The sequence below is a fragment of the Abramis brama genome (assembly GCF_963993115.1).
Source record: "Abramis brama genome assembly, chromosome: 25".
Lineage (NCBI taxonomy): Eukaryota > Metazoa > Chordata > Actinopteri > Cypriniformes > Leuciscidae > Abramis > Abramis brama.
In genome coordinates, this window is record NC_139987.1 from 21,203,511 (window position 1) to 21,224,893 (window position 21,383).

At 37.9% G+C, this 21,383-nt stretch overlaps 3 protein-coding genes across 4 annotated transcripts; 2 read left to right on the plus strand and 1 right to left on the minus strand.

The window, feature by feature from the left end:
• Window positions 1-411: 411 nt before the first annotated feature.
• On the plus strand, window positions 412-6,068 carry LOC311076561 (galactosylgalactosylxylosylprotein 3-beta-glucuronosyltransferase 1-like). The gene is made up of 4 exons (XM_084104896.1): window positions 412-3,451; window positions 4,030-4,457; window positions 4,535-4,831; window positions 4,943-6,068. Exons 1-4 carry the CDS (start codon window positions 3,337-3,339, stop codon window positions 5,027-5,029), a joined length of 927 nt encoding a protein of 308 aa, XP_083961022.1. The 5' UTR covers window positions 412-3,336; the 3' UTR covers window positions 5,030-6,068.
• LOC311076558 (beta-galactosidase-1-like protein 2) lies at window positions 5,463-15,025 on the minus strand. Its single transcript, XM_084104887.1, has 19 exons — window positions 14,859-15,025; window positions 14,237-14,422; window positions 14,095-14,163; window positions 13,327-13,422; window positions 12,879-12,987; window positions 12,707-12,799; window positions 12,539-12,620; window positions 12,012-12,076; window positions 11,853-11,937; window positions 11,207-11,344; window positions 10,128-10,208; window positions 9,053-9,159; window positions 8,834-8,980; window positions 8,674-8,745; window positions 7,324-7,402; window positions 7,133-7,220; window positions 6,937-7,048; window positions 6,739-6,855; window positions 5,463-6,521 (listed from the first exon to the last, which is right to left on the minus strand). The coding sequence occupies exons 1-19, from the start codon at window positions 14,948-14,950 to the stop codon at window positions 6,438-6,440; spliced, it is 1,902 nt and encodes a 633-aa protein (XP_083961013.1). The 5' UTR covers window positions 14,951-15,025; the 3' UTR covers window positions 5,463-6,437.
• A 92-nt stretch (window positions 15,026-15,117) lies between these two features.
• Window positions 15,118-21,058, plus strand: ei24 (EI24 autophagy associated transmembrane protein). Of its 2 annotated transcripts, none has more exons than XM_084105045.1 (11): window positions 15,118-15,239; window positions 15,821-15,951; window positions 16,566-16,711; window positions 17,243-17,303; window positions 17,396-17,462; window positions 17,545-17,669; window positions 18,080-18,199; window positions 18,307-18,418; window positions 18,510-18,621; window positions 19,367-19,441; window positions 19,532-21,058. In XM_084105045.1, exons 2-11 carry the CDS (start codon window positions 15,910-15,912, stop codon window positions 19,692-19,694), a joined length of 1,023 nt encoding a protein of 340 aa, XP_083961171.1. In that variant the 5' UTR covers window positions 15,118-15,239; window positions 15,821-15,909; the 3' UTR covers window positions 19,695-21,058. The 2 variants fall into 2 exon arrangements, with proteins under 2 accessions (XP_083961171.1, XP_083961172.1); XM_084105046.1 differs by having other exon boundaries at window positions 15,126-15,203.
• The last annotated feature ends 325 nt before the right edge of the window (window positions 21,059-21,383 follow it).

The following is a 21,383-nucleotide window of genomic DNA, read 5'->3' on the forward strand; positions in this document are numbered from 1 at the left end:
AGTGTATACCAGACATAGGACTGCTGCACAACAACTTGAAAAATGCTCTGGAAAACTTCCATGCATTACTATGGTGATTTGATTTGGAAGTTCAGAGACAATTTGGATAGAAATAGAATTTGCAATAATGCTAACATCATTGCAGTGCATTAACATTTTTACAATCCAACAGTAACATACTGTTTAACTTTTTGTTCATTGAATTTTTTTGTTCAGGCACTTTGATAGCGTTTCGTAGTGTTTAGTTTTATTCTTGACTAAAATGGCATAGAATACCATTCAACGGCATTGTAGTTGACAAGAATTAACATTAAACAAAATTAATTAAACCAAAATACTCACACATTTTATACTACAACCACAATTCCTGAAGAGATTTTTTTAAATTTTCTTAACTTTATTTAACTAACAAAAGTACAAGAAAAAGAAAAAAATTCAATGTTTTCACTGGCCAAATTAATTGTATTTTGTAAATATAAAGAAATTTTGATTTTGATGGCTGCAACACACTCCAAAAAAGTTGGGACAGAGGTAAAATAAAAGTGAAAAGATTACAGGATATCCAAGTTAAACTGTTTTGAAACAGTCCACAATTAGCAGGTGAATTGGTAATAGGTGAGGGGACTGTGTTTGGGTATAAGGAGCAAATTTCATGAGAGAATTGTCAAACAGTTCAAAAACCACATTTCTGAATGCAAGATTGCAAAGTATTAAAGTCTTTCACCATCTACCATACATAATATTGTGAAAAGATTCAGGAAATCCAGAGAAATCCCAGGTTATGCAAGGCAAGGCAGGAAACCCCTGTTGAATGTGCATGACCTTCTAGCCCTACTTCTAGAACGCATGCTACTGTGTTAAATAGCTACATTGGCTTGGGAGTATTTTGCAAACTGTTTTCACTTAACACCATGTTTGAGCTTGTTTTTTGGAAAAAAATGGACATTGATTTCTCAGTCCCAAAGACGAAAGGGACCATCCAGACTTTCATTAGCGACAGGTGCAAAAGCAAACATCTGTCAATGTATGGGAGTGCATCAGTGATGTAGAGGTGTGTATTGGGATTGTACAGACATATAGGCCTACTGCCATCAAGATGACATCTTTCCTGGGAAGTAAGACAATGCCAGGCCTCACAACAGAGTGGTTTCTAGATACACTACACCGTAGAAGGGATGTGCTTGACTGGCCTGCCTGCAGTCCAGGGGACGTATTCACAAAACCTTTTATCTTACCACTAAGAGTTCTCCTAAATAGCAGTAAAAGTTCTTAGTTAAGAGTTTTTTCTTAAAACCTATATTCACAAAGCTGATCAGACCAACTTTTACTAAGGAATAGAGTGAAGTCTTAAGCTAAGAAAAAGGGTGGGGTTGACGTCGTTGCTATGGATGATGTCAACACGCTTACTAACTATATGCACACAGCTGATGAGGGGTCTCTGTCAGTGATTTAATCATTGAAATATTGTAGAACGAGGTATTATGTTGCCATATTCAAATAAAGATTTTAAAAAGTAGGCTAAGGGTCACTATTAAACAAGTATATGTTCAGCTAATTGTCAGCCTCTTACATGTCTGCATCTCGAGAGATTGCAGAATTCAAGAGACAAATTATGTTTTTTAAACAAAGTTCGGGAAAGCACATTCCAATGGTCTATCTAATCAGTTCGAGAGGAGGCATATACACAGCCAACTCACCTAGTTACCTCAACAAATTTTCTGCATCCCTCCGCCACCCCGACTCCTCACTCTCGGCTGGTTCCTTTTCCCAGCCAGGGACACAGGGAAATACTCTGGATTTGGGCTAAATTCTGAGCTCTGAGCCCTTAATCCCCTCCGACGGCACGCCAAATACGCTTATTTTACTCTTTTACTCTATTCTATCATTTGTGAGTGTGAACTCGTGAACACAACTGCCTCAGGTAATCGGGCATTATTTATTTATTAAAGAATTATTTTTGGTGTTTTTGCCTTTTTATTATGATAGGACAGTGACAGAAAGCCAAGTGGAAGAGAGAAAAGGGGGACGGGATCAGGAAAGGGCCACGAGCCGGAACTGAACTCGGCTCACCCGAGCTGCCCTCAAGGCTATCGTGCAGACAATGGGACATTATTTTCAACTTGGCCACAATGTTTTATTCTCCATCATTCAATACATTTCGCCTGTACATAAATTGACCTTTTTATGTTATGTCATTGCTCCCAAGGCTCTATCGCCTATTGCCTCAATGGAGTACAGTGTCTTTGGGGCAGATTACTCAGGAAAAAGCCATTTTAGGATTGTTTGTTAATTGGTTTTAGTGACTTATGAGTCCTCTTGACTACCCCTAACTTTTCCCAGATTAAGGAGCTGGTTTTAGCGCTAAAATGCTTTCTGAAATACTCTTAGAGCAAAAATGTAGGAGTCCTAAAATTAGGACTGACACACCCAGTATTTTTAAGAGTTTCTCCTAAATTGGCAAGTTAGGAGCTACTTTTAGCCTTAAGATGTTTTGTGAATACGGCCCCAGATCTCTCTCGGCCCATTATGAAAAGGAGAATCAGACAACGACGATCACAGACTGCTGAGCAGCTGTCCTGAATCAGGTGAGATTGGGCAACAATTAGTATCCTCAATTCTCAAATGAATAAAAGGTGTAGCCTAATTAAAAGGAAAGGTGATACGACACAGTGGTAAACATACTTATGTCCCAACTTTTCTGGAGTGTGTTGCAGCCATCAAAATAAAAATGTGTTTATATTAACAAAATACCATTAAGTTGGTAAGTGAACACATTACAAATCTTTTCTTTGTACTTTTGTCTGTTAAATAAAATAATGAACAAATCACGGATTCTTGATTTTATTGTTGCTATTTTACAAAATGTCCCAACTTTTCTGGAAAAGGGGTTGTACCCTATAGCCTATTAAATTAATTTAAACGTGTTAAAAGTTGTGAAAACCTGAACTGCTGAAATAATGGGAAGTTGCAACAGAACACTTTTACTGTAGAACATTGTGAACTAATTTAGTTAAAAATTGCCCGAGTTTTAATAGGGAAAGAGCATATTAGCAACATGATTTAAGATAAAGTTTACTTGTGCGTTCACGTCATTTTGTGCAGCTGCAATTGTGCCTATTGTTTTCGTCTGATTAATCCCATATGGGTAGGTTATTATACCTTTGTGTGAGTTAATTAACCCAATTAAATTCTAATTCAACCTCAGAATTTTTTTTCAACGGAATGCGGAACAATAATCGTTTTATCTCAATTATCCTGTTTTCATAATCGGTGGAAGCCTAAATTCGATTAATACCAAGCCCCAAGCAAGGAGACACTTTTATGACAAAGTAAAATATGCCGAGGACGAAGGACGTCCTACTGGAGTTCGTTTTTGTTCTGTTAACATGGACTTTACTCCTCACGCTTTGGGTCCAGCGTGGTGGTAACCCGTTGCCTCCAGTTCCGAGGGGTAAATACTAATAAAGATCATTCTTACGTTTTAAATGCTACAATTTAGGAATTTAGTGGTGTGTAATCTTACGTTTTGGTGCCACAGCAGATGCCATTAGATGTTGTGGCTCATCCTGTCATAGTGCTGGTGTTTAATAACAGGCTTTGTGGATGACGTTGGCGTTACGATAGTAGCGACGTGGTCGCATTTAACAGATTAACTCACAAACATTTGTGCGATACCGTTATGAAACGTATTTTTTATTTAATTTTTTGTCAATGGGCTTACCACTACCTGGAATTTGCAAGTGATACTCAATTTTGTTCACTTCTTGACATGGGTTAGTGCATTTATTGAGTGAATGAATGAAAGGGTGATCACCTTTTTTGTTGTTGACAAGCTTGTTATAAAATGCCACATCACTATTGTGCAATAACTTAAAGCTCTCTGTGTACCATGACACTGAATGCACTACAAATTAAAAAAAATGCACAATCAAGATCCACCAAAAATGATAAATTAAAAAAGATCCATCAGCTGATAATGTGGTACCGGTATATTGTGCGTCCCTACTCCAAACTCTTTTTGATGGACAGATAACAGAACTGGGGTCAGTAAAGTTCACCACTCTCCACCCTGGTCTGATGCATTGCCGACTCTTCACGTAATAACTCCAACCTACAGGAGGCCTGTCCAGAAGGCAGAGTTGACCCGCCTCACCAACACTCTCCTACACGTCCCCAACCTTCACTGGCTAGTGGTGGAGGACGCGGCGGAGAGGACGGCGCTGGTGTCCAGACTGCTGGAGAACACTGGACTGAATTACACCCACTTGAACATAGAGACGCCTCAGAATCTAACAGAACTGAAGGAGCCCACAAATGAACATATTCCTAGTGGCACCATGCAGAGGAACCTGGCTCTACGCTGGCTGAGGGAGAACATCAACCCCAGCTCGGGTCATAAAGGAGTCGTGTATTTTGCAGATGATGACAACACTTACAGCTTGGAGCTGTTTGAGGAGGTGCAGTACATATGATCTGCTGTTCATCATAGTTTGTGTCCTTTCATATTCCCTATTCCATCCTCTTTGTGCCACAGATGCGTTGGACTCGTAAAGCATCTGTATGGCCGGTCGCTTTCGTCGGAGGTCTCCGGTACGAGTCCCCCCAAATCAACTCTCAAGGCAAAGTGTTCGGCTGGAGGACGGTGTTTGACCCTCATCGACCTTTCGCCATCGACATGGCTGGGTTTGCAGTAAACCTTCAGCTCATCTTCAGCAAACCTCAAGCCTACTTTAAGTTAAAAGGGGTAAAAGGTGGATACCAGGAGAGTAGTTTGCTACAGGATTTGATCACTCTCAGTGACCTGGAACCCAAAGCCTCCAACTGCACAAAGGTGAGTCGAGTCCTAAACCTGAATCTTCATAACTTTTCCAAATCATTTCAGTTCCTCTTTTGTTTTTGGAAATTACAAGGTTTGTAAAAGAAAAATTGGTTCTGGTTTCAGGTACTGGTTTGGCACACCCGGACAGAAAGTCCCTTACTTGTGAATGAAGGGGAAAAGGGATTCACAAATGCCAGCGTGGAAGTATGATGAACTGTTGTCATGCTGTTTTTAATACTTAAGTATCCTGTCAACTGGACCGACAGCAAGAAAGTATTATTCCGTGCACTGAATTTAAACTGTCCCCTTGTCAAAGTATTTGCTCCAGAAGCTCCAGTATTTGAATAAGACACTCTCACTAAATAAATTTAAAGGAAATGTAAAGAGTCAAGAGTAATGTTGGAACTATAGATGTATAAATATAGATGCATAGATACCTCATTAGTGGCTGTTTTTATGGCCCGCTATATGTAAGCCATCCGGCATATTGGAGTGGACAATACACCAGTCCGTGAACACTCGAGAAAGTTGACTAAGTGTATGCAACCGTAGTTCGATGCGTGTGTGAATATCTATATCAGCAATATATTTCAGCAGAGGATTTTGCTGAACTAACACAATACTACAAGATGAAGGCGTGAGCCATAGTATAAAAACTTGTAATATTGAATTAATACATATAAAAACACAAACCAACACATTCTCACCTGTGAAAGGTTATCCTATTTCTTCAGGAATTTAAATCTCAGTGGTTTAACAACCAAAAGCTATGCAATTGTAGTATCATTGATTCTTACTGTGAATGACGATACACTGACTGCAAGTGTGTCTGTAACAACTTACAGAAAAACGCTCTGGAAAACTTACATTCTAACAGAGCTTTACTGATTTGATTTGGGAGTTCAGATACAGTTTGGATGGAAAAAGTATTTGCAATGATGCAAACATGTTCTAAGTTTTTGTTTAAGCATTGCTATGATGATACAGGGTTGTGAACGGTGATTGATGGATGTCTCTCAAAAAAGAGTCACACTCCCAAATCTCTGTCCTATTCTGACCCTAGATATGATTTGAGTTTGAATTGCAAAATGGGAAAACATGATAATGCTGGAATAAATGCACTAATGTAAACAATTGGGTGCCTGTGGAAATTGTTGAAAGAAAAATCGGTAACTTGACTTCCTGTTGCCTTAACGGCCAGTGCAAAATTCAAGTTTTCATTAAAAAATATATATATATAAAAAAAAAATCAAATTAAACTGCACTAATATAACTAATGTCAGCTTGTAAACGGCCAAAGAGACAATAAAAAAAAGTACAATCTAGCTTATTTCTTGCTAACAAATGATCAAAACTGGCAGTCCAACAAAAAAGTTTGCATTTGAACAAAAAAATATACACAATTTAGCATTTGATGAAAATGATACAGTTCCCAGCAAGACTGCACTTTTTCATGAAAACTTTTGAATGTTCATGGAATGCAAAGAGCCATGCAAATAAAATGTTTCTAATAACTGTTTAACAATCCAACAGAGTGAGACAACTTTTTGTTCAAATTTTGTTGTTTTGTTGTTCAGGCACTTTGATAGTGTTCATGTCTTTGATGTCTGTGTCTTGATTAAATGTCAACTGTCATTCCCAGATCAGGAGAGTCTTCAAAATGAATTTTAAAATCCGCTTCTGCTTCTTCAAACACAATCACCTGTTGGAAAACAATAAAAGAACAACAGATCTTTCAGACTTTGTGTTTATTTCTTGTCAGTGAACCTAATTCCAGCACTCAAATTCTGAACATTCTATTCAAGATTCTAAATAATTGTACATGGATTCAAGACTGATATTTACAGTAATTCTTCAGACAAAAGCAAAAAACAACCAGTTCTTAGGAGCCAAATAAATAATAATTTATATAAACTGACTTGGTTCATTCCACTGTTGAGGAAGGGTCCTGGTAGAAACAGAGCTTGCTGTGGTCCAGCATCCCAGTACCGTCCAACGTTTTGCCCATTGACGAAGACTACACCCTTACTCCAACCCTGCATGGGGACATAATAATCAATGCATTATTTCTGACCATATTTAAGTGTTCAAATCTTGTCCAGATTCATTACACTCACTGGCAGCTTCATGAAAGTGTCACTGGGATACCCATTCACGAATAACCTGCCCTGGAAAAAGCCTGGGAAGCTTGGTTTGTTAGTGACAGACTTCCAAGGTGCCCTGTACAAGCTGAAAGAAAAGCACTGATGATTCTTGAAGTTTTTTTTTCCCGAATCTTCTATGGCCTGTCACATCATGTGAGATTTTACTCACCTTTCAATAAAGCCAGGAGTCATATCCAGGCTATATATTGTGAAGTCTCTAAGTGGCGTATGATTTAATAAAATGTCCCCAACGATACCTGAAAACAGATTTTGATTCTGATGGTTATAATGTTTGAGAGGTTGTGACATGTTAAAACAGAAAGCACTGATTGGCAAAAACTTAAAGACATGGTACTGTACCTTTGCGCTGGCCATCCATGTCTTTACCGTAATGCACACGGCCACAGTTCTCCACCAGCAGACTCAGAGTGCGTTTCTCCTACAGAAAACCAATTAGTCAAGACATTTATTTCATTAAAAGTAATAGATTACAATTTAAAACAACTTTTCAATTGGAATATATTTAAAATTGTATTTATTTCAGTGATGGCAAAGCTGAATTAGCATCTCCAGTCTTCAGAATGATAAAATGGAATGTTTCCTTAACATTTACATAACCAAGAAAATGTTTAAAAAGCTGTGTATTAATTTTTTTCTAAAAAAAAAGAAAGAAGATAAATAAATAAATCTTACTGAACCCAAACTTTTGAACGGTAGTGTTTATTTATGTTCATATACACTCACCGGCCACTTTATTAGGTACATCCTGCTAGTACCGGGTTAGACCCTGCTTTAATTCTTCATGGCATAGATTCAACAAGATGCTGGAAACATTCCTCAGAGATTTTGGCCCATATTGACACGGTAGCATCATACAGTTGCTGCAGATTTGTTGGCTGCACATTCATGATGCGAATCTCCCATTCCACCAGTCACACATCCAAAAGGTACTCTATTACAATTTTTTAAATGGAGCTTGAGGAAAGTAGTTTTAAGTTTTAGCGCCATGTCGCGTTGATCAATAAGCCATTTCATGTTGCATTTTATTGGCTAGACAAGTAGACCTAGGTAGTAGAAGCAAACACAGTGAGATGACCACGCTAAATTTCCGACACTGTCAGAAAACTATTGCAGGCTATCTTTGCTCGCAAGACCGTCAGAACGTTTTTGAACCTCTCACACTGCAACGCAGGACCACCGTTTAGGAGCCATGACTACAGAAATCACCACGATTGGTCATCTGTCGTCTGGGACAGCCCAAAATCGTCCAATGTGTACCGGCCGGGCATAAATGCATTGAGTTGCTGCCATGAGATTGGCTGATTAGATATTTGTGTTAATGAGCAGCAGAACAGGTGTACCTATTAAAGTGGCCGGTGAGTGTATATATGTATATGTAACGGAGGCCAGCTAGTAGTTGCTGTGCGAGTAAACCTCACTCCTCTGATCTCAATAGGCGCTCTAGCGACAGATGCTAGATGCTGCAGTCTTTAGCCTCCTTGTTAGAGCGCCTGACTCTCACGCCGGAGACCCGGGTGGAGGGGTTACATATACAGTATATTACTAATTATGATAAAATTAAGATAAGATAGAAAATGGAATAAATATATATATTATTAATACAATTATAAGACAATATTTTAAAAAAGAGACTAAATATTGCCAGAAAAAAATAAGATATAAAGTTTAAAAAATGAAATAAGATCATACCTTTTCATCAGGAACAGCTAATTCTAAATTCCTGTGGTGAAATATGCCAATGAAACTTTGGTTCACAAAAACCTAGGGAAAAAATCCTGATTAAAATAGAATTAAAGCAGATGCATATGCATGCACAACAGCACAGCTTGACTGTTTTATCAGCACTAACCATGGCTCTGTCTTGGATGTTGCGTTCTGATTTTAAAGAGCCTCCTCTGGTGATGGTGGTCTCATAGAGGGTGTATCCATACGCCTGGCCATTACCGTTGTTCACAGGCAGATTCTCCATATTAACAGGAAACTGAGATTTGAAAGGCTTGAGCGGAAAAAGATTTTGAGATTCATTTCTCAGAGATAGTATTTCTCCACTGTAAATTAGACTTCTTACCTTGTGTGTGTATGGCAGAGCGTCCCACAGTGAGAGGTGCTGAAACAAAATAGCCGCCTCATATTCTTCTTTCCAGCGGAGACCGGGCATCTCAGGGAGGATTTCATCTGAAGAGAACCACAGAAACTGAGCACAAGAGCACACGGCTCAGAACATGTGAGCATATTATTACTAAAATAAAATGTAACTTTCTCCTCTGAAATAACTTTTCGAAAAAAGGCCAGATGGGCAGGGGAAAAATAATTTTAACCAGTAATATCTTAGTACACTTTCCATGATCCAATCAAATCCTAATGGATAAAATCAAGGCTTTCTCTCATAATGCCCCTGTTATGCTTTTTCAGATATTACCTTTCATGTAGTGTGTAATATAGCTATTTGTGAATGTAAAAGGTCTGCAAAGTATCAAAGATCAAAGTGGACGACAAATAAAGTTATGATAAAGAGCTGATTCTGAACTGCCTGAAATTAATCGTCCGTAATTCCAGTCTTACTTCCTGCACAATCCTACGAAGGTTTGTAACAAATTTGCATAATGCCAGATCTCTTTATTGGCTATCAGCGAACAACGTCTACTTTCACCGTCCCTCAAACACTGTAGTTGTAGCAGAGGCCTGGAAGAGTTGTTTTCTGTCCTGCGGAAAGCAAATCTACTTTGCATGCACTTCAAAAGGACGAGGACTCAAATTGACACGGTAAAACTGTTACTGTTCATATCACTGTGCATAAAAGTGCTGAGGAAGCTGAAATTCAAATTTGGTAATGGGTGTTTGGTTTCCAACATGAGCTGTAAGCGGTAGACCAATCACAGCAGACTGGGCCATCTGACCAATCAGAGCAAAGCAGGCTCTTGGAGAGGAGGGGTTTAGAGAGACCGAATCCTTGATCGAACGGTTTCAGACACTGAATTACTGAAATACATGTTTTATGAACTTGGATGCTGTAAACCTATTGTACGAGACCTCAAAACAGAATTAGGAAGCTTTAAAATTGCATAATAGGGGCACTTTAATTATTTTGCATTGAATATTCTGTTTCATTCATAAATATGTCAGTAGAGGAAGGGATCACAAACTGTTAAAAGTGCTGAGAAGATCTCTGAGAAGATGGTATTTAGGTGTGTAATCTCCTGCTTCTGACAGAGGAGCATCATAATCTAAAAGAAAGATAGAAAGGCTTGTGTTAAACACAATGCTAGATTTTTAAAGCATCCAATAATGAACTAAAACCAAACTTATTGGACATTTGAACATTGTATAAAATACCAGAAATACCATTTTTAGAAATAAATTATTTGAAGTGTAATTGGATTTTTTAGTTTGGCTCGTGTCCCATTTGATTAAATGAAAAGGGCGGGCTTTATGACGTACACTGCAGCCAGTCACCATGGGGTGATCAAAATGTTTTGGCTTTAATAAAAAAGTGGTTAAAATTTTGTTCAAATACAAGCACTGGCTGCATTTCCACTTTTTTTTATGTCCTTCCCTCGCTAACTTCCTTCCATCTTGTTCACTCGGATGTACAGTACGTCATTGCTTACATAGCACGAGTGACCACTACTGGCTGTACCCTTGCAATGGGTTTAAATGGAATACCCTAACCCCTTGATCACTTGTGTAGAAATTAAGTGTTAGCACTGCAAGTTGCTGTTGTAACATCACAATTGAGTTGCATTGTGGTTTATGGATCTACCTGAAGTTGTACATATGAGTAGAGGGTCTGTCTACTTGACGTCTAAACGTGGAGTTAAACACAGCCACTGTGTTTTGCAGCTTTTTCAGTTCTAGATGAAATGCTAGTACTCTAGGTTTGATAGCTCCACACACTGGCCATATTGTGAAGTACATCATCAGTTCACCCAAAAATGGTCATTATTTACTCACCCACATGTTGATCCAAACCTGTATGACATTCTTTCTTCTGTGAAACATAAAAAGAAGCTATTTTGAGAAATGAATCAGTGTTATGTTTGCAACTGAATTCAACAGTCTCCAGCATTCTTCAAAAATCATACAGGTTTGAAACAAGATGAGGGTAAGCAAATGATGACAGAATTTTCATTATCCCTTTAAAGTTGATATAATTTTAATGTTAAATACTTTCTCCTATCCTAGTTTCATATGCCATCACCATTAAGATGACAGGAACACAAACCATAGCTTGTGACCAGAGCTTTGTAAGAAGGGTTGGCCAGCGCTCCATTCGTAAAGCCGAAGTTTGTCCCTCCGTAGAACATGTACAGGTTGATGGACATTCCTCGTCTCAGTATCTCTCTCACCACGGCAATCAGGTCTGACATTAGAAAGAAATTTCACATCAGTGCTTTGGCCCTTCATATTCCTCATGTTAAATGAAAATTCGGGTATACAAAAGACCCCTTATTTTAAAGTCCAACTGAAATCAAAATTGACCCTATTTACTTTGTTAGCGCATATAGTTTCACCACTAGTCTTGTGGTGAAAAATGAATCCGTGCAAGTTAATACACAGAAAAAAATTGTTTGCCGTCGTAATCTTTAATCAAAGTCTGAAAAGTTACTTCCGGTCTGGAATGGCGTTCCTTCTCTGATGACGTAGGTTTGATGGCTTGGTTTGGGAAACGCTTAACCACTCCCCTCAAACCGTTAGTCTGTTATGAGCGAGAGATGGAGAGGAGGAGCGCTAGAGTAAAACCCTGCCCTCTGTTCAATATTCCGTTTCACTGGGAAATACGTCACAACACTGGAGAAAAGTCGTTTGCAACTTCCGGTTCACGCGGACTTTAATAGATAGATAGATAGAGCCATATGATAACATCTTACCCTCTGCAGGAAAACTATGGTGTAAACCGCCCCATCCATCACACCTTCCCGTCCAGAGCTCCATCACCAGCACAGGACTGTTGGGCTTCATGCATTTAAAGTCATTTAAAATATTTAATCTAATACTTACATCTACAAAAAAGACACTGAAATATCTACCTGGACTGCTTCCAAATATTTGATGTCATCATGATTCATTTTCTGTAGATTCAGAGTTCTTAAAGCTGTGATGGAGGAAGGAATGTGTGACAGTAGGCATTTTTTTAACACCATTGAAAGTTTGGGCTCAGTAAGATTTTTTTTTTTTTTATATATATATATATATATATATATATATAAAGAAATCAATACTTTTATTCAGCAATGATTTTTTGTTTCAAATAAATACTTCTCTTTTCAACTTTCTGTTGATAAATACTGTTCTTTTCAACTTTCTATCACATTTTCCACAAAAATACTTTGCAGTTTTCAGCATTGGTAATAATAAGAAATGTTTCTTCCGCAGCAAATAAGCATATTAGAATGATTTCTGAAGGATCAAAGAGTAATGGCTGCTGAACATTCAGCTTTTTCCTGCCTCGGTGAGCATAAGAGACTTATCTGACCTTATCTGATTCTAAAAAAATCTTACTGACCACAAACTGCAAAAATAATTTTTCAGTTCAGCTGCTGTGTTCTGTTTGTACCTCCTTTGATTCCACCATATTTTAGTCCCTCGTGGTCGTCTGATGTTAGGAGAACTTCCCTGATGCCCCTTTCTTGGAGAGCCTGATAGAAATTATATATATAAAAAATCTGCCAGTCTGTAAACTTTAATAAGTATCAAGGAAAAGTGTACAATGTCTCACTGGTACCTCTTTGATAAATGACATGTAGTTTCCATCTTTTGCATATGATCCATATTTGTTTTCCACTTGAATGGCAATGATAGGCCCACCTTTCTTGAACTGACAACATATAAACCAACAGCAAAGATTACTCAGAGTATGTTTTTGAGTACTTTTTGTGTTTTAAAAAGAATCCTACCTGGAAAGGCACCACTTTCGGAATGAGCTTGTCGAAGTACTCGTTTACAGCCGCTATGAATCCTGGGTAAGTGGTTCTCAGCAGCATCTCTCTATCACGCAAAAGCCAGCTGTAGAAGGAAGTGGTTTGTTTGGGGTGGTGAAAAATGGTAACACATTTCTCTTTTAGTGTGAAGACCCAGTATCTGTAGCTCTATGTCAAACATCTGTGGCAGGAACAACATACTTTAGGGTTTGTTTCGTTAATGCCAAACTTAAGGGTAGTTCTTTCATTCCCCCTCATGACACACATTACCAAAAAGTGTGGCACATAATGTCAATTTGATCAAACACTTCCTTTGTTTGCTGCCTCACAACTTTAATCACATTTTCTCTGGAATTTGCAGAAGTCGACTTAAAAGCTATGCTACAGGAGAGCCATTTTTGTTCTATTTAACAGCAGAAATTACCTGGGCAAGCCTCCAAGGTCAAGGTCAGAGCCTATGTATGGTCCCGGTCGTAAAATTACCCAGAGTCCCACCTCTGCAGCCAAGTGAAGGAAAGCTCTGATTTGGATGGGCAAAAAATTAATTAGATACCTAAAAATGATCAAACCGAGAATTATAGCTAAAAAATAAATAATAATAAAATAAATAGCAACAATAAATAATCACATTTATTTGTTTAGAAATGTATTATTGTCATTTTAATAATGAAAGCATTTAACACAAATAATAATAATAATAATAAAATACTTAGTAATACTCGAAAGTGGGAAAATCATAAAGAAGCACAGTAAATGATTTAGAAATGATTTAGTGTCATTAAATATTTAAAGCATTGAACAAAACATTTTCTGTAACCACTTGATCACATGACTTGAATTTCTATCATGCCATTTACAGCCTTTATTTTAAAAGGTCTCTAAATTTTGCAATGTTATTGCTCTCATCCTTTAGTTTTGTTGCTATGGAAGAGCCTGGATCTACTTTAATGACGTATTCCCAGTGGTGTGCAGATAATGATACGAACCAGGATGAAACAAGAACGAGAACAAATTCCCTCCTAACAACAGCACACCGACGGTATTGTCAGAGGACCGGCAACAGGAGCTCTCTGAGATGTTTGTTTAACTAAGTGTAAGTCTAACAAGGCATTAAATAGAGGTGAGAACCTTCCAGGATCAAAATATACAGATCTCATATAATGCTGATTTTCTCACATGTGGGAATTCTTACTCTATATCAAGGCCTCCCTGGAAGCGAAATTCTCCATTCTCTGGCTGATGGAGAGACCATGGCACATCACTGCAAGATAAACACAGTCTGATTATTGCACTCTCCTCAGTTCATAGACTGTGATTGCCAATTTCAAACCTACACAGTGAGAGTGTTGAGACCACAGGCTTTCATTTTCACCATCCGGTCCTCCCAGTAGGCTCTGGGCAGGCGGAAGTAGTGTAAAGAGCCACCCAGAATACGGAACGGCTCTCCTCCCAGAGAGAACTGGGAAGAGTTTACTCGCAGACCCATTGATCGATTTATCCTTATCTTCCCTGTCGGACCTCTGGACACACAAGAGAAACACATGGAGAAAATAAAATTAATTAATAAAATTATTATTTTATTAATTCAATCATTTAACAAATAAACAAAATATTGAAAGTTGGAATTCATAAAGAAGCTACTTATTTAGAAATTAATTATTGCCATTTTAATAATTAAAGTATTTAACACACAGTACATACACACATAAACAAACAAACAAACGATGGAATTCGTAAAGAAGCACAGTTACAAAGAAAAGTTAAAAACCCATACACCACAAACCCGTTCCCATGTTCCCATACACTTCTACATTTTTCCCATTTATGAAAATAATTACCACCCAGCTTATGCTGCGATGAATATACCTAGTGAATTATATATATATATACATTTAAATTTAAACATTAAAGACTTTTTACCTTCGAAGATAAGTTTTGAATAAAATGTTGTCTTACCTGAAATGTCTGTATATAATAAAGCACGCGAGACTCAATAACAGAATAACAAATCGCCTCCTGTGATTGTTTCTTATACTGAAAACAGCCATGCTTTTCTGATTTAAGAGCTATGATAATGATACAATAAATAAGTGTCCGCCAAGTTCCGTTAAAAGGGAGTGACATTTATGCCAAACAGAAAGCGTCGCTTGGGTATCTACGGTGTAGTTCCAGTCAACCAGAGCTGTCTAAAAACTACAAATCCCATCATGTGTCAGATCGCCCCGCGCATGCGCAGCAGCACTGGCCTGATGCTGTTTTGTTGAGAGCTTGAGAACAGAGAGTGAAACTTCAAGGCTTCAGGTGAAGAGAAGATTTTAGCCTAAATAGGCACATGAGGTACGATGTGCTGAATTGATATGCATATATGTTTTCTATGGTAATACGTGTTCGTTAATAGTCAGATAATGTTGTTTTTTGTTGTAGTTAGCTGCTCAGCTAATGATCTACTGGCTAATGCTGCTGGTTTTGTTGTTTACTAGAAATCTGGTCCATCAAACTGCTTCGTGACAGCGTTCTCTGATTATCAAAATTATATAAATCTAATTTGACCTGAAATATCAAGACGTCTTTTAGAGATATGGAGAGTTTTCTTTGCACCCAGCTTTAGTTCTAATCAAAATATCTTACAAAAACATGTTTGTTAGTAGATATGTGTGACCCTTGACCTTGATCACGTAGAGTTCTATTAGGGGATGTTTTCAACATACATGTCATGTCATTTCAGACGTGGACCTCTAAATTCCATCTATTAAAATTAAAGAAACTTTATTTAATTGCTTTCTTTTACTTTGTTTTTCAGTTTGTTTTCAAAGCTGCTGGATCAAATTTGTAGATCAAAAAAGGTTTTACACTAAAATTAAAGCATGATGAAAATGATATGAAGCCACAACGATAAAGAGTTCTTTTTCTCTGTACAGTTTGCAGACGTGTCCTCGTCCTGTCATGAGATCTTGCCTGGCCCCTGGCTGCCCCTCCTGCAGTTGATGACTCTGCAGCCGGTGTGGAGATGACGGACAGTGTCAGAGCGTTTCTCCGCAATGTTGCGACGGTCAGCACCTAATTTTATTTCTGATAAACGTTATGATTTAATGTCTCATGACTTGAATGATTTCTACATCATAAGTTTGCATTTGTTTCAAAACAGAAGGTTTTTCTTTACATCAAGATCAGCGGTGTTCTGTACAACAACACGGAACAAAATTCACAACGTTACATTCCAAATATAATCAAATAAATAATTAATGTATATTTAGAAACAGAAAGTTGAGAAAATATATAATAATAATTCAAAAAGTTCAATAAATAATTACAAATGTTAATTACTGAGAATATATTTAGATGAAATAAACCTATTCATCAAAAATCCTGTAAAAATAATCAGTTTCCACAAGTGTTTTCAACATTGATAATAGTCATAAATGTTTCTTGATCAGCATATTAGAATGATTTCTGAAGGATCATGTGACACTGAAGCCTGGAGTAATGCTGAAAATTCAGCTTTGCCAAGACAGGAATAAATTACATTTTACAAGCTGTAATAATATCTCACAATATTACTGTATTCATTATATTTATAATCAAATAACATAATTCGATCGATTTTTAACATCATTCACACAAGTTTGCGTCAATCTAAGTGGCAATCTTTTTGTTTCATTTCAGGGGATCAAGGACTCCATCCTGGGCATTGGAACCATTTCCAAGCTCGATGCTCGTATTCAGCAGAAGAGGGAGGAGCAGAGGAGGCGCAGGACGTGCGGGGCCCTGGCGATGAGACGGGCTCAGAGCGAGGAACGAAAACAGGACAGGTAATTGTGCCATTTCACCCCTTTTAGTCAGTCTATGCTAAAGGCCCGGATATACTTCATTTTCAGTCACAGTCATGTCCGCACAGCTTTCAAAGTATACTTAACCGCGGATGAGCGCAGATGGATTTGTTTGACACATGTACAGTACAATTGCTTTTTATACAGATGTCAGAGGGAAGAAAAAAGAATAGGAATAGTAGCGTATCTGCCATTGCCTGCAAAGTTTAAAACAATAACCAAAACAATTTATGCTAATAATTATAGTATGCTGCTTTGTTTACTGTTGTTTCGCTTTTTACGCACTCTTCTCCGACTACCGCACAGTACATCACAACTGTACATATCGCCTCTTAGTGGACTCTTCTGTCTCAACATTTACCTAGCGCATTCGCTGTTGTACATGGACCCTCCCGATGATGAAAATTATGTCATGCGACAGTGGACCGTTTCAGAACGTGGACAGCTGAAGTATACTTTGAGCTTTATACTAGAGGTCCTGATAAAATGTTTCTTCACTTTTTCCTTTAACAGTGAACCGAAACTAGCAAGTCGAATTTTCCAGTGCTGTGCCTGGAATGGAGGCGTATTTTGGGTACGTTTCTCTGTCTCTTGTTGGTCAGCTATGGTTTGATCTGTGTGTTTCACTATTATATTTATAAAAATCGAATTTCTTTTATCTCACAGCTAAGTCTGTTCCTGTTTTATCGAGTGTTTATCCCGCTGCTGCAGACCATCACTGCTAGAATCATAGGTACGCGCCTCCTTTATAGAAGTTTCATGCCAAATACTCCAGATATTTCTTTGTTTTTATGCTTCTACTGATGTGTTTTCAGGTGACCCTTCTCTGCATGGTAATGTGTGGTCCTGGCTGGAGTTCATTCTGACATCTGTATTCAGTGCTCTCTGGGTTCTGCCTCTCTTTGTGCTTAGCAAGATAGTCAATGCCATTTGGTTCCAGGTGAGACTGTTTTTCACACATGGTTTTGATCCTGTATGGTGTAGAAATCAGAATTCTTTTAATCAAGCAGTTTATTAGAGCAAAACAACAATCTAGTCGGCATACTAGACACTACCAGATAAGTGGGTTGAGGCAAGTTGGAGCTAAACTCTGCAGGACAGAGGACACCCCTGGTCTATATATATATACACACACACTGTTACCGTAAAAAAGTTTTTGTAATGTTTTTGAAAGAAGTCTCTTAAAATATTTTTGTGTAAAAAGTGATACTTTTTCTTTACAGAATTCTGTAAACAGCATTTATTTGAAATATAAATATTTTGTAATATTAATATATATATATATATATATATATGTTTTATAATATTTAAAATGTAGAGTTGTGAGTTTTGTTATGTTTTGTTGGGCAGGACATTGCTGATCTGGCGTTTGAAGTGTCTGGACGTAAAGCTCAGCCTTTTCCCAGTGTCAGCAAGATCATTGCAGACATGCTCTTCAATCTTCTGCTCCAGGCCCTCTTCCTCATACAGGTAGAAGGTCGCTGAAATCGGTGATTTGATTCACTCAACTTGTTCATTTTTCTCTCTCTGCCTTTTTCAAACACGCCTCCTGCGCTTGTTGTTTTTTATTTTTTCAGGGATGGATTGTGAGTCTCTTCCCCATTGATGCCATTGGTCAGCTGGTCAGTCTCCTGCACATGTCTTTGCTCTACTCGCTTTACTGTTTTGAATATCGCTGGTTTAATCATGGTAAGCTCTTGCTCATCTAATCTTACATCAGATCAGCTTTTTGTCTAAACTTTTCCTGATTGAATTATTTTTTTTTTAATCTCTTCTGAAGGGATTGAAATGCACCAAAGGCTGTCAAACATTGAGAGAAACTGGCCGTATTATTTTGGTTTTGGTTTGCCCATGGCACTACTGACTGCGCTGCCCTCTTCATACATCATAAGGTACAATCAGAGTTTATTTCAACTCATTCTGACCCTGACCATCTTTTGTTCTGATTGTGATTAATACTAACTCTGCTGGTGGGGTTCTCAATGCTGTATGATTTATCTTCAATTATTTATAGTTTTTATTTTATTAAAATTTTTCTATTTTATTTATTTTTTTATTTTTTAATTTTAGTTTTTTCAGCCACTCTTTATTGCCATTCTATGGGGCTGTTTACACGACAACTAAAAACTGAACTTTTTATGCGTTTTTTTAGCCATTAATTTACAAGACAACACCGTTTTGCGGGCCTGAAAACACAAACTTTTGAAAATGGGTTTTAAAGGGAAGTTTTTGAAAATGATACCGTTATTGTGTCCATGTAAAATACAAAAATGTGAATTTGTGACGTCATGCACATGCGTATTACGTGTTCAGTCTATAGGCCTATAGTTTTTCCTTTACGAAGTGACATCGCCAACTACTGGCCAGGCAGCAGAATACAGCACTTTAGTCGTTTTTTGCAGGTCCGTGTAAACAGGTATCGTTTTGACAATGTTGTCGTTTGTATGCGAAAAACACAAAGGAAAAACTTTTCCGCTTTTAATTTTGGTTATCGTGTAAATGTACCATGTGTGACAAATGTCTGAATTTTTTGTTTTATTATTGTATTTCTGAGATATCCCTAGTGATTTCCTCTGCTAAAATTTTTTTAATGTATCATTTCTGTGCCTCAACTGAATCTTGCACTCTTTCCTCCAGCGGCTGTTTGTTCTCCATTCTCTTCCCGCTTTTCATCATCAGCGCTAATGAAGCAAAAACCCCAGTCAAACTCTAGTAAGTATTTTCATTTTTTTGTTTTGAATATTATTTATGAAAAAGCAGCGATTTTAATGTTCTACATCATTGTTTTTTCCAACGTCGCAGCCACTTCCAGCTCCGCCTCTTTTCCCTGGTCGTCCTCATCAGTAACAAACTGTTCCACAAGACGGTTCACATGCAGAGCTCCATCACGACCTCCACGTCCACAGAGAAACTGCCCTCACCTCACGTGTCACCAACGCGCCAGCGACCTCTACCCCCCCAGTGACCTCTTTTAGGATTCCTAACTCTGTTCGGGTTGAGAGAGTCGGGCGGATAGGAAAACGATTAGGTTTGCGTCATCTGAATTTGAAAGTGTGTGTCGATGTTTTTCTGTGGGATGAATCGGACAGGTTAGTATTGTAATTGGCCGGTGTTCAAGACTGGATACACAAGGTCATGATTCTCTGTGTGATTTTTGTTTTTTGTTTTTTTGGACTATTTTTGTACCCATGATGTGCCATTTGGGTGATTTGTAGAGACAGCACAAAGACCTCAGCATGCACATTTCCTGTGAACTGGCCCACCCTCTTCTTTTAGGCCCTGTAGTTTCTATCTCGACTCATTTTATCTATTTATGGCCTTCTTTTTAATTTTGTGTAATGACTTTTTCTGCCTTGTGTGGCCCAGACAAATGATAATGTGTTTATCAGTTAACACTAAGCTCTATGACATGCTTAAGTTAATGAAAGGGCCCCAACTTCCCCCAGTGGTTCATTTTTCTGCACTGAAAACTGAACTAGACTGAAAAATGATCAAATTGAAAGGCATCTTTATGCAAAGGATGTTTCTTGATCTAAAATGTTATCTGCTAGACTTTTTAAAGCTCATTACTTTATTGACTAGACATCATCTTAAAGGAATAGTTCAGCCAAAAAGAAAAATTATATCATCATGTATTCTGTTATCTGTGGAACACATAAATAGAGATTTTGCAGAATGTGCATGCTGCTCAAGTCACTATATTCTTTTTGTTGTATGAAAAAGAGCCGTGTAAACGTTTTGTGTTCCACAGAAGAACAACATTTGGAATTACATGAGAGTGAATAAATGATGACAGAATTTAGTTTCTTGGTTAAAATATTCTACTAATGTAATAATGTAAAACTCAAAAGGGAGCTGCTTTTTATTTCGCTTCTTTTATAATGTGTTTTTATTTTGGGAGTACCATGTCAACATGATCCAGTGTCGTCTGTAATGGTTCGGGGATGATTTTCAACAGTATGCACAAGTTTTATTCCTCTGCTGCTGTCAGGTGACACTGCCAAACTGTGTGACACATGTGAAACTGTTCTTTAAATGATCATGGATCCAGTTTCCGATGAATGCTGGCATGTCAAGTGGATATCTACTGGTGGTGTATGTTCCTGGAGTTCAGTACCTGAAACCTGTTTTCGAACATTTGAAACTGAAGCACATGCTAAACGCCCGTTTTGATGTCATTGTATCTATGGGGGGAGGGTGGTGTGTATTTTAAAAAGGGTTGTAATTATTGTCAGGAGTCCATAGTGTTACACCTACAGACAGATATTTGTGAGTGACATTTTGTAAAAGTATTACATTTATTTCAATAAATTTGGTCTGTATACAGTACTTGTTTAGAGTGGATTTGTAATTTTACATTTTACGTTTATGCATTTGGCAGATGTTCCTATCAAAAGCGACTCAAAATGCCATCAATAAAATGCACCTGTGTTCGTTGTCCATAACATACGCCTGCCCATACCATAACCCCACCGCCACCATGGGCCACTCGATCCACGACATTGACATCAGCAAACCGCTCACCCACACGACACCATATACACTGTCTGCCATCTGCCCTGTACAGTGAAAACCGGGATTCATCCGGGAAGAGAACACCTCTCCAAAGTGCCAGACGCCTTGCATTTGAGCATTTGCCCACTCAAGTCGGTTA

What these genes read in the sequence shown, in the direction of transcription:
- LOC311076558 (XM_084104887.1), bottom strand. Translation starts at nt 14,950, where the DNA reads ATGGCTGTTTTCAGTATAAGAAACAATCACAGGAGGCGATTTGTTATT. An exon ending in CAGGGAGGCCTTGATATAGA is followed by an intron (nt 13,423 to 14,094) that starts GTAAGAATTCCC and finishes CATCCAAATCAG; the next exon opens with AGCTTTCCTTCACTTGGCTG. An exon ending in ACATGTCATTTATCAAAGAG is followed by an intron (nt 12,621 to 12,706) that starts GTACCAGTGAGA and finishes AATTTCTATCAG; the next exon opens with GCTCTCCAAGAAAGGGGCAT.
- ei24 (XM_084105045.1), top strand. Translation starts at nt 15,910, where the DNA reads ATGACGGACAGTGTCAGAGCGTTTCTCCGCAATGTTGCGACG. An exon ending in GAGGAACGAAAACAGGACAG is followed by an intron (nt 16,712 to 17,242) that starts GTAATTGTGCCA and finishes TTCCTTTAACAG; the next exon opens with TGAACCGAAACTAGCAAGTC. An exon ending in TCAATGCCATTTGGTTCCAG is followed by an intron (nt 17,670 to 18,079) that starts GTGAGACTGTTT and finishes TTTGTTGGGCAG; the next exon opens with GACATTGCTGATCTGGCGTT.
- LOC311076561 (XM_084104896.1), top strand. Translation starts at nt 3,337, where the DNA reads ATGCCGAGGACGAAGGACGTCCTACTGGAGTTCGTTTTTGTTCTGTTA. An exon ending in GTTGCCTCCAGTTCCGAGGG is followed by an intron (nt 3,452 to 4,029) that starts GTAAATACTAAT and finishes TTTGATGGACAG; the next exon opens with ATAACAGAACTGGGGTCAGT. An exon ending in AAGCCTCCAACTGCACAAAG is followed by an intron (nt 4,832 to 4,942) that starts GTGAGTCGAGTC and finishes TTCTGGTTTCAG; the next exon opens with GTACTGGTTTGGCACACCCG.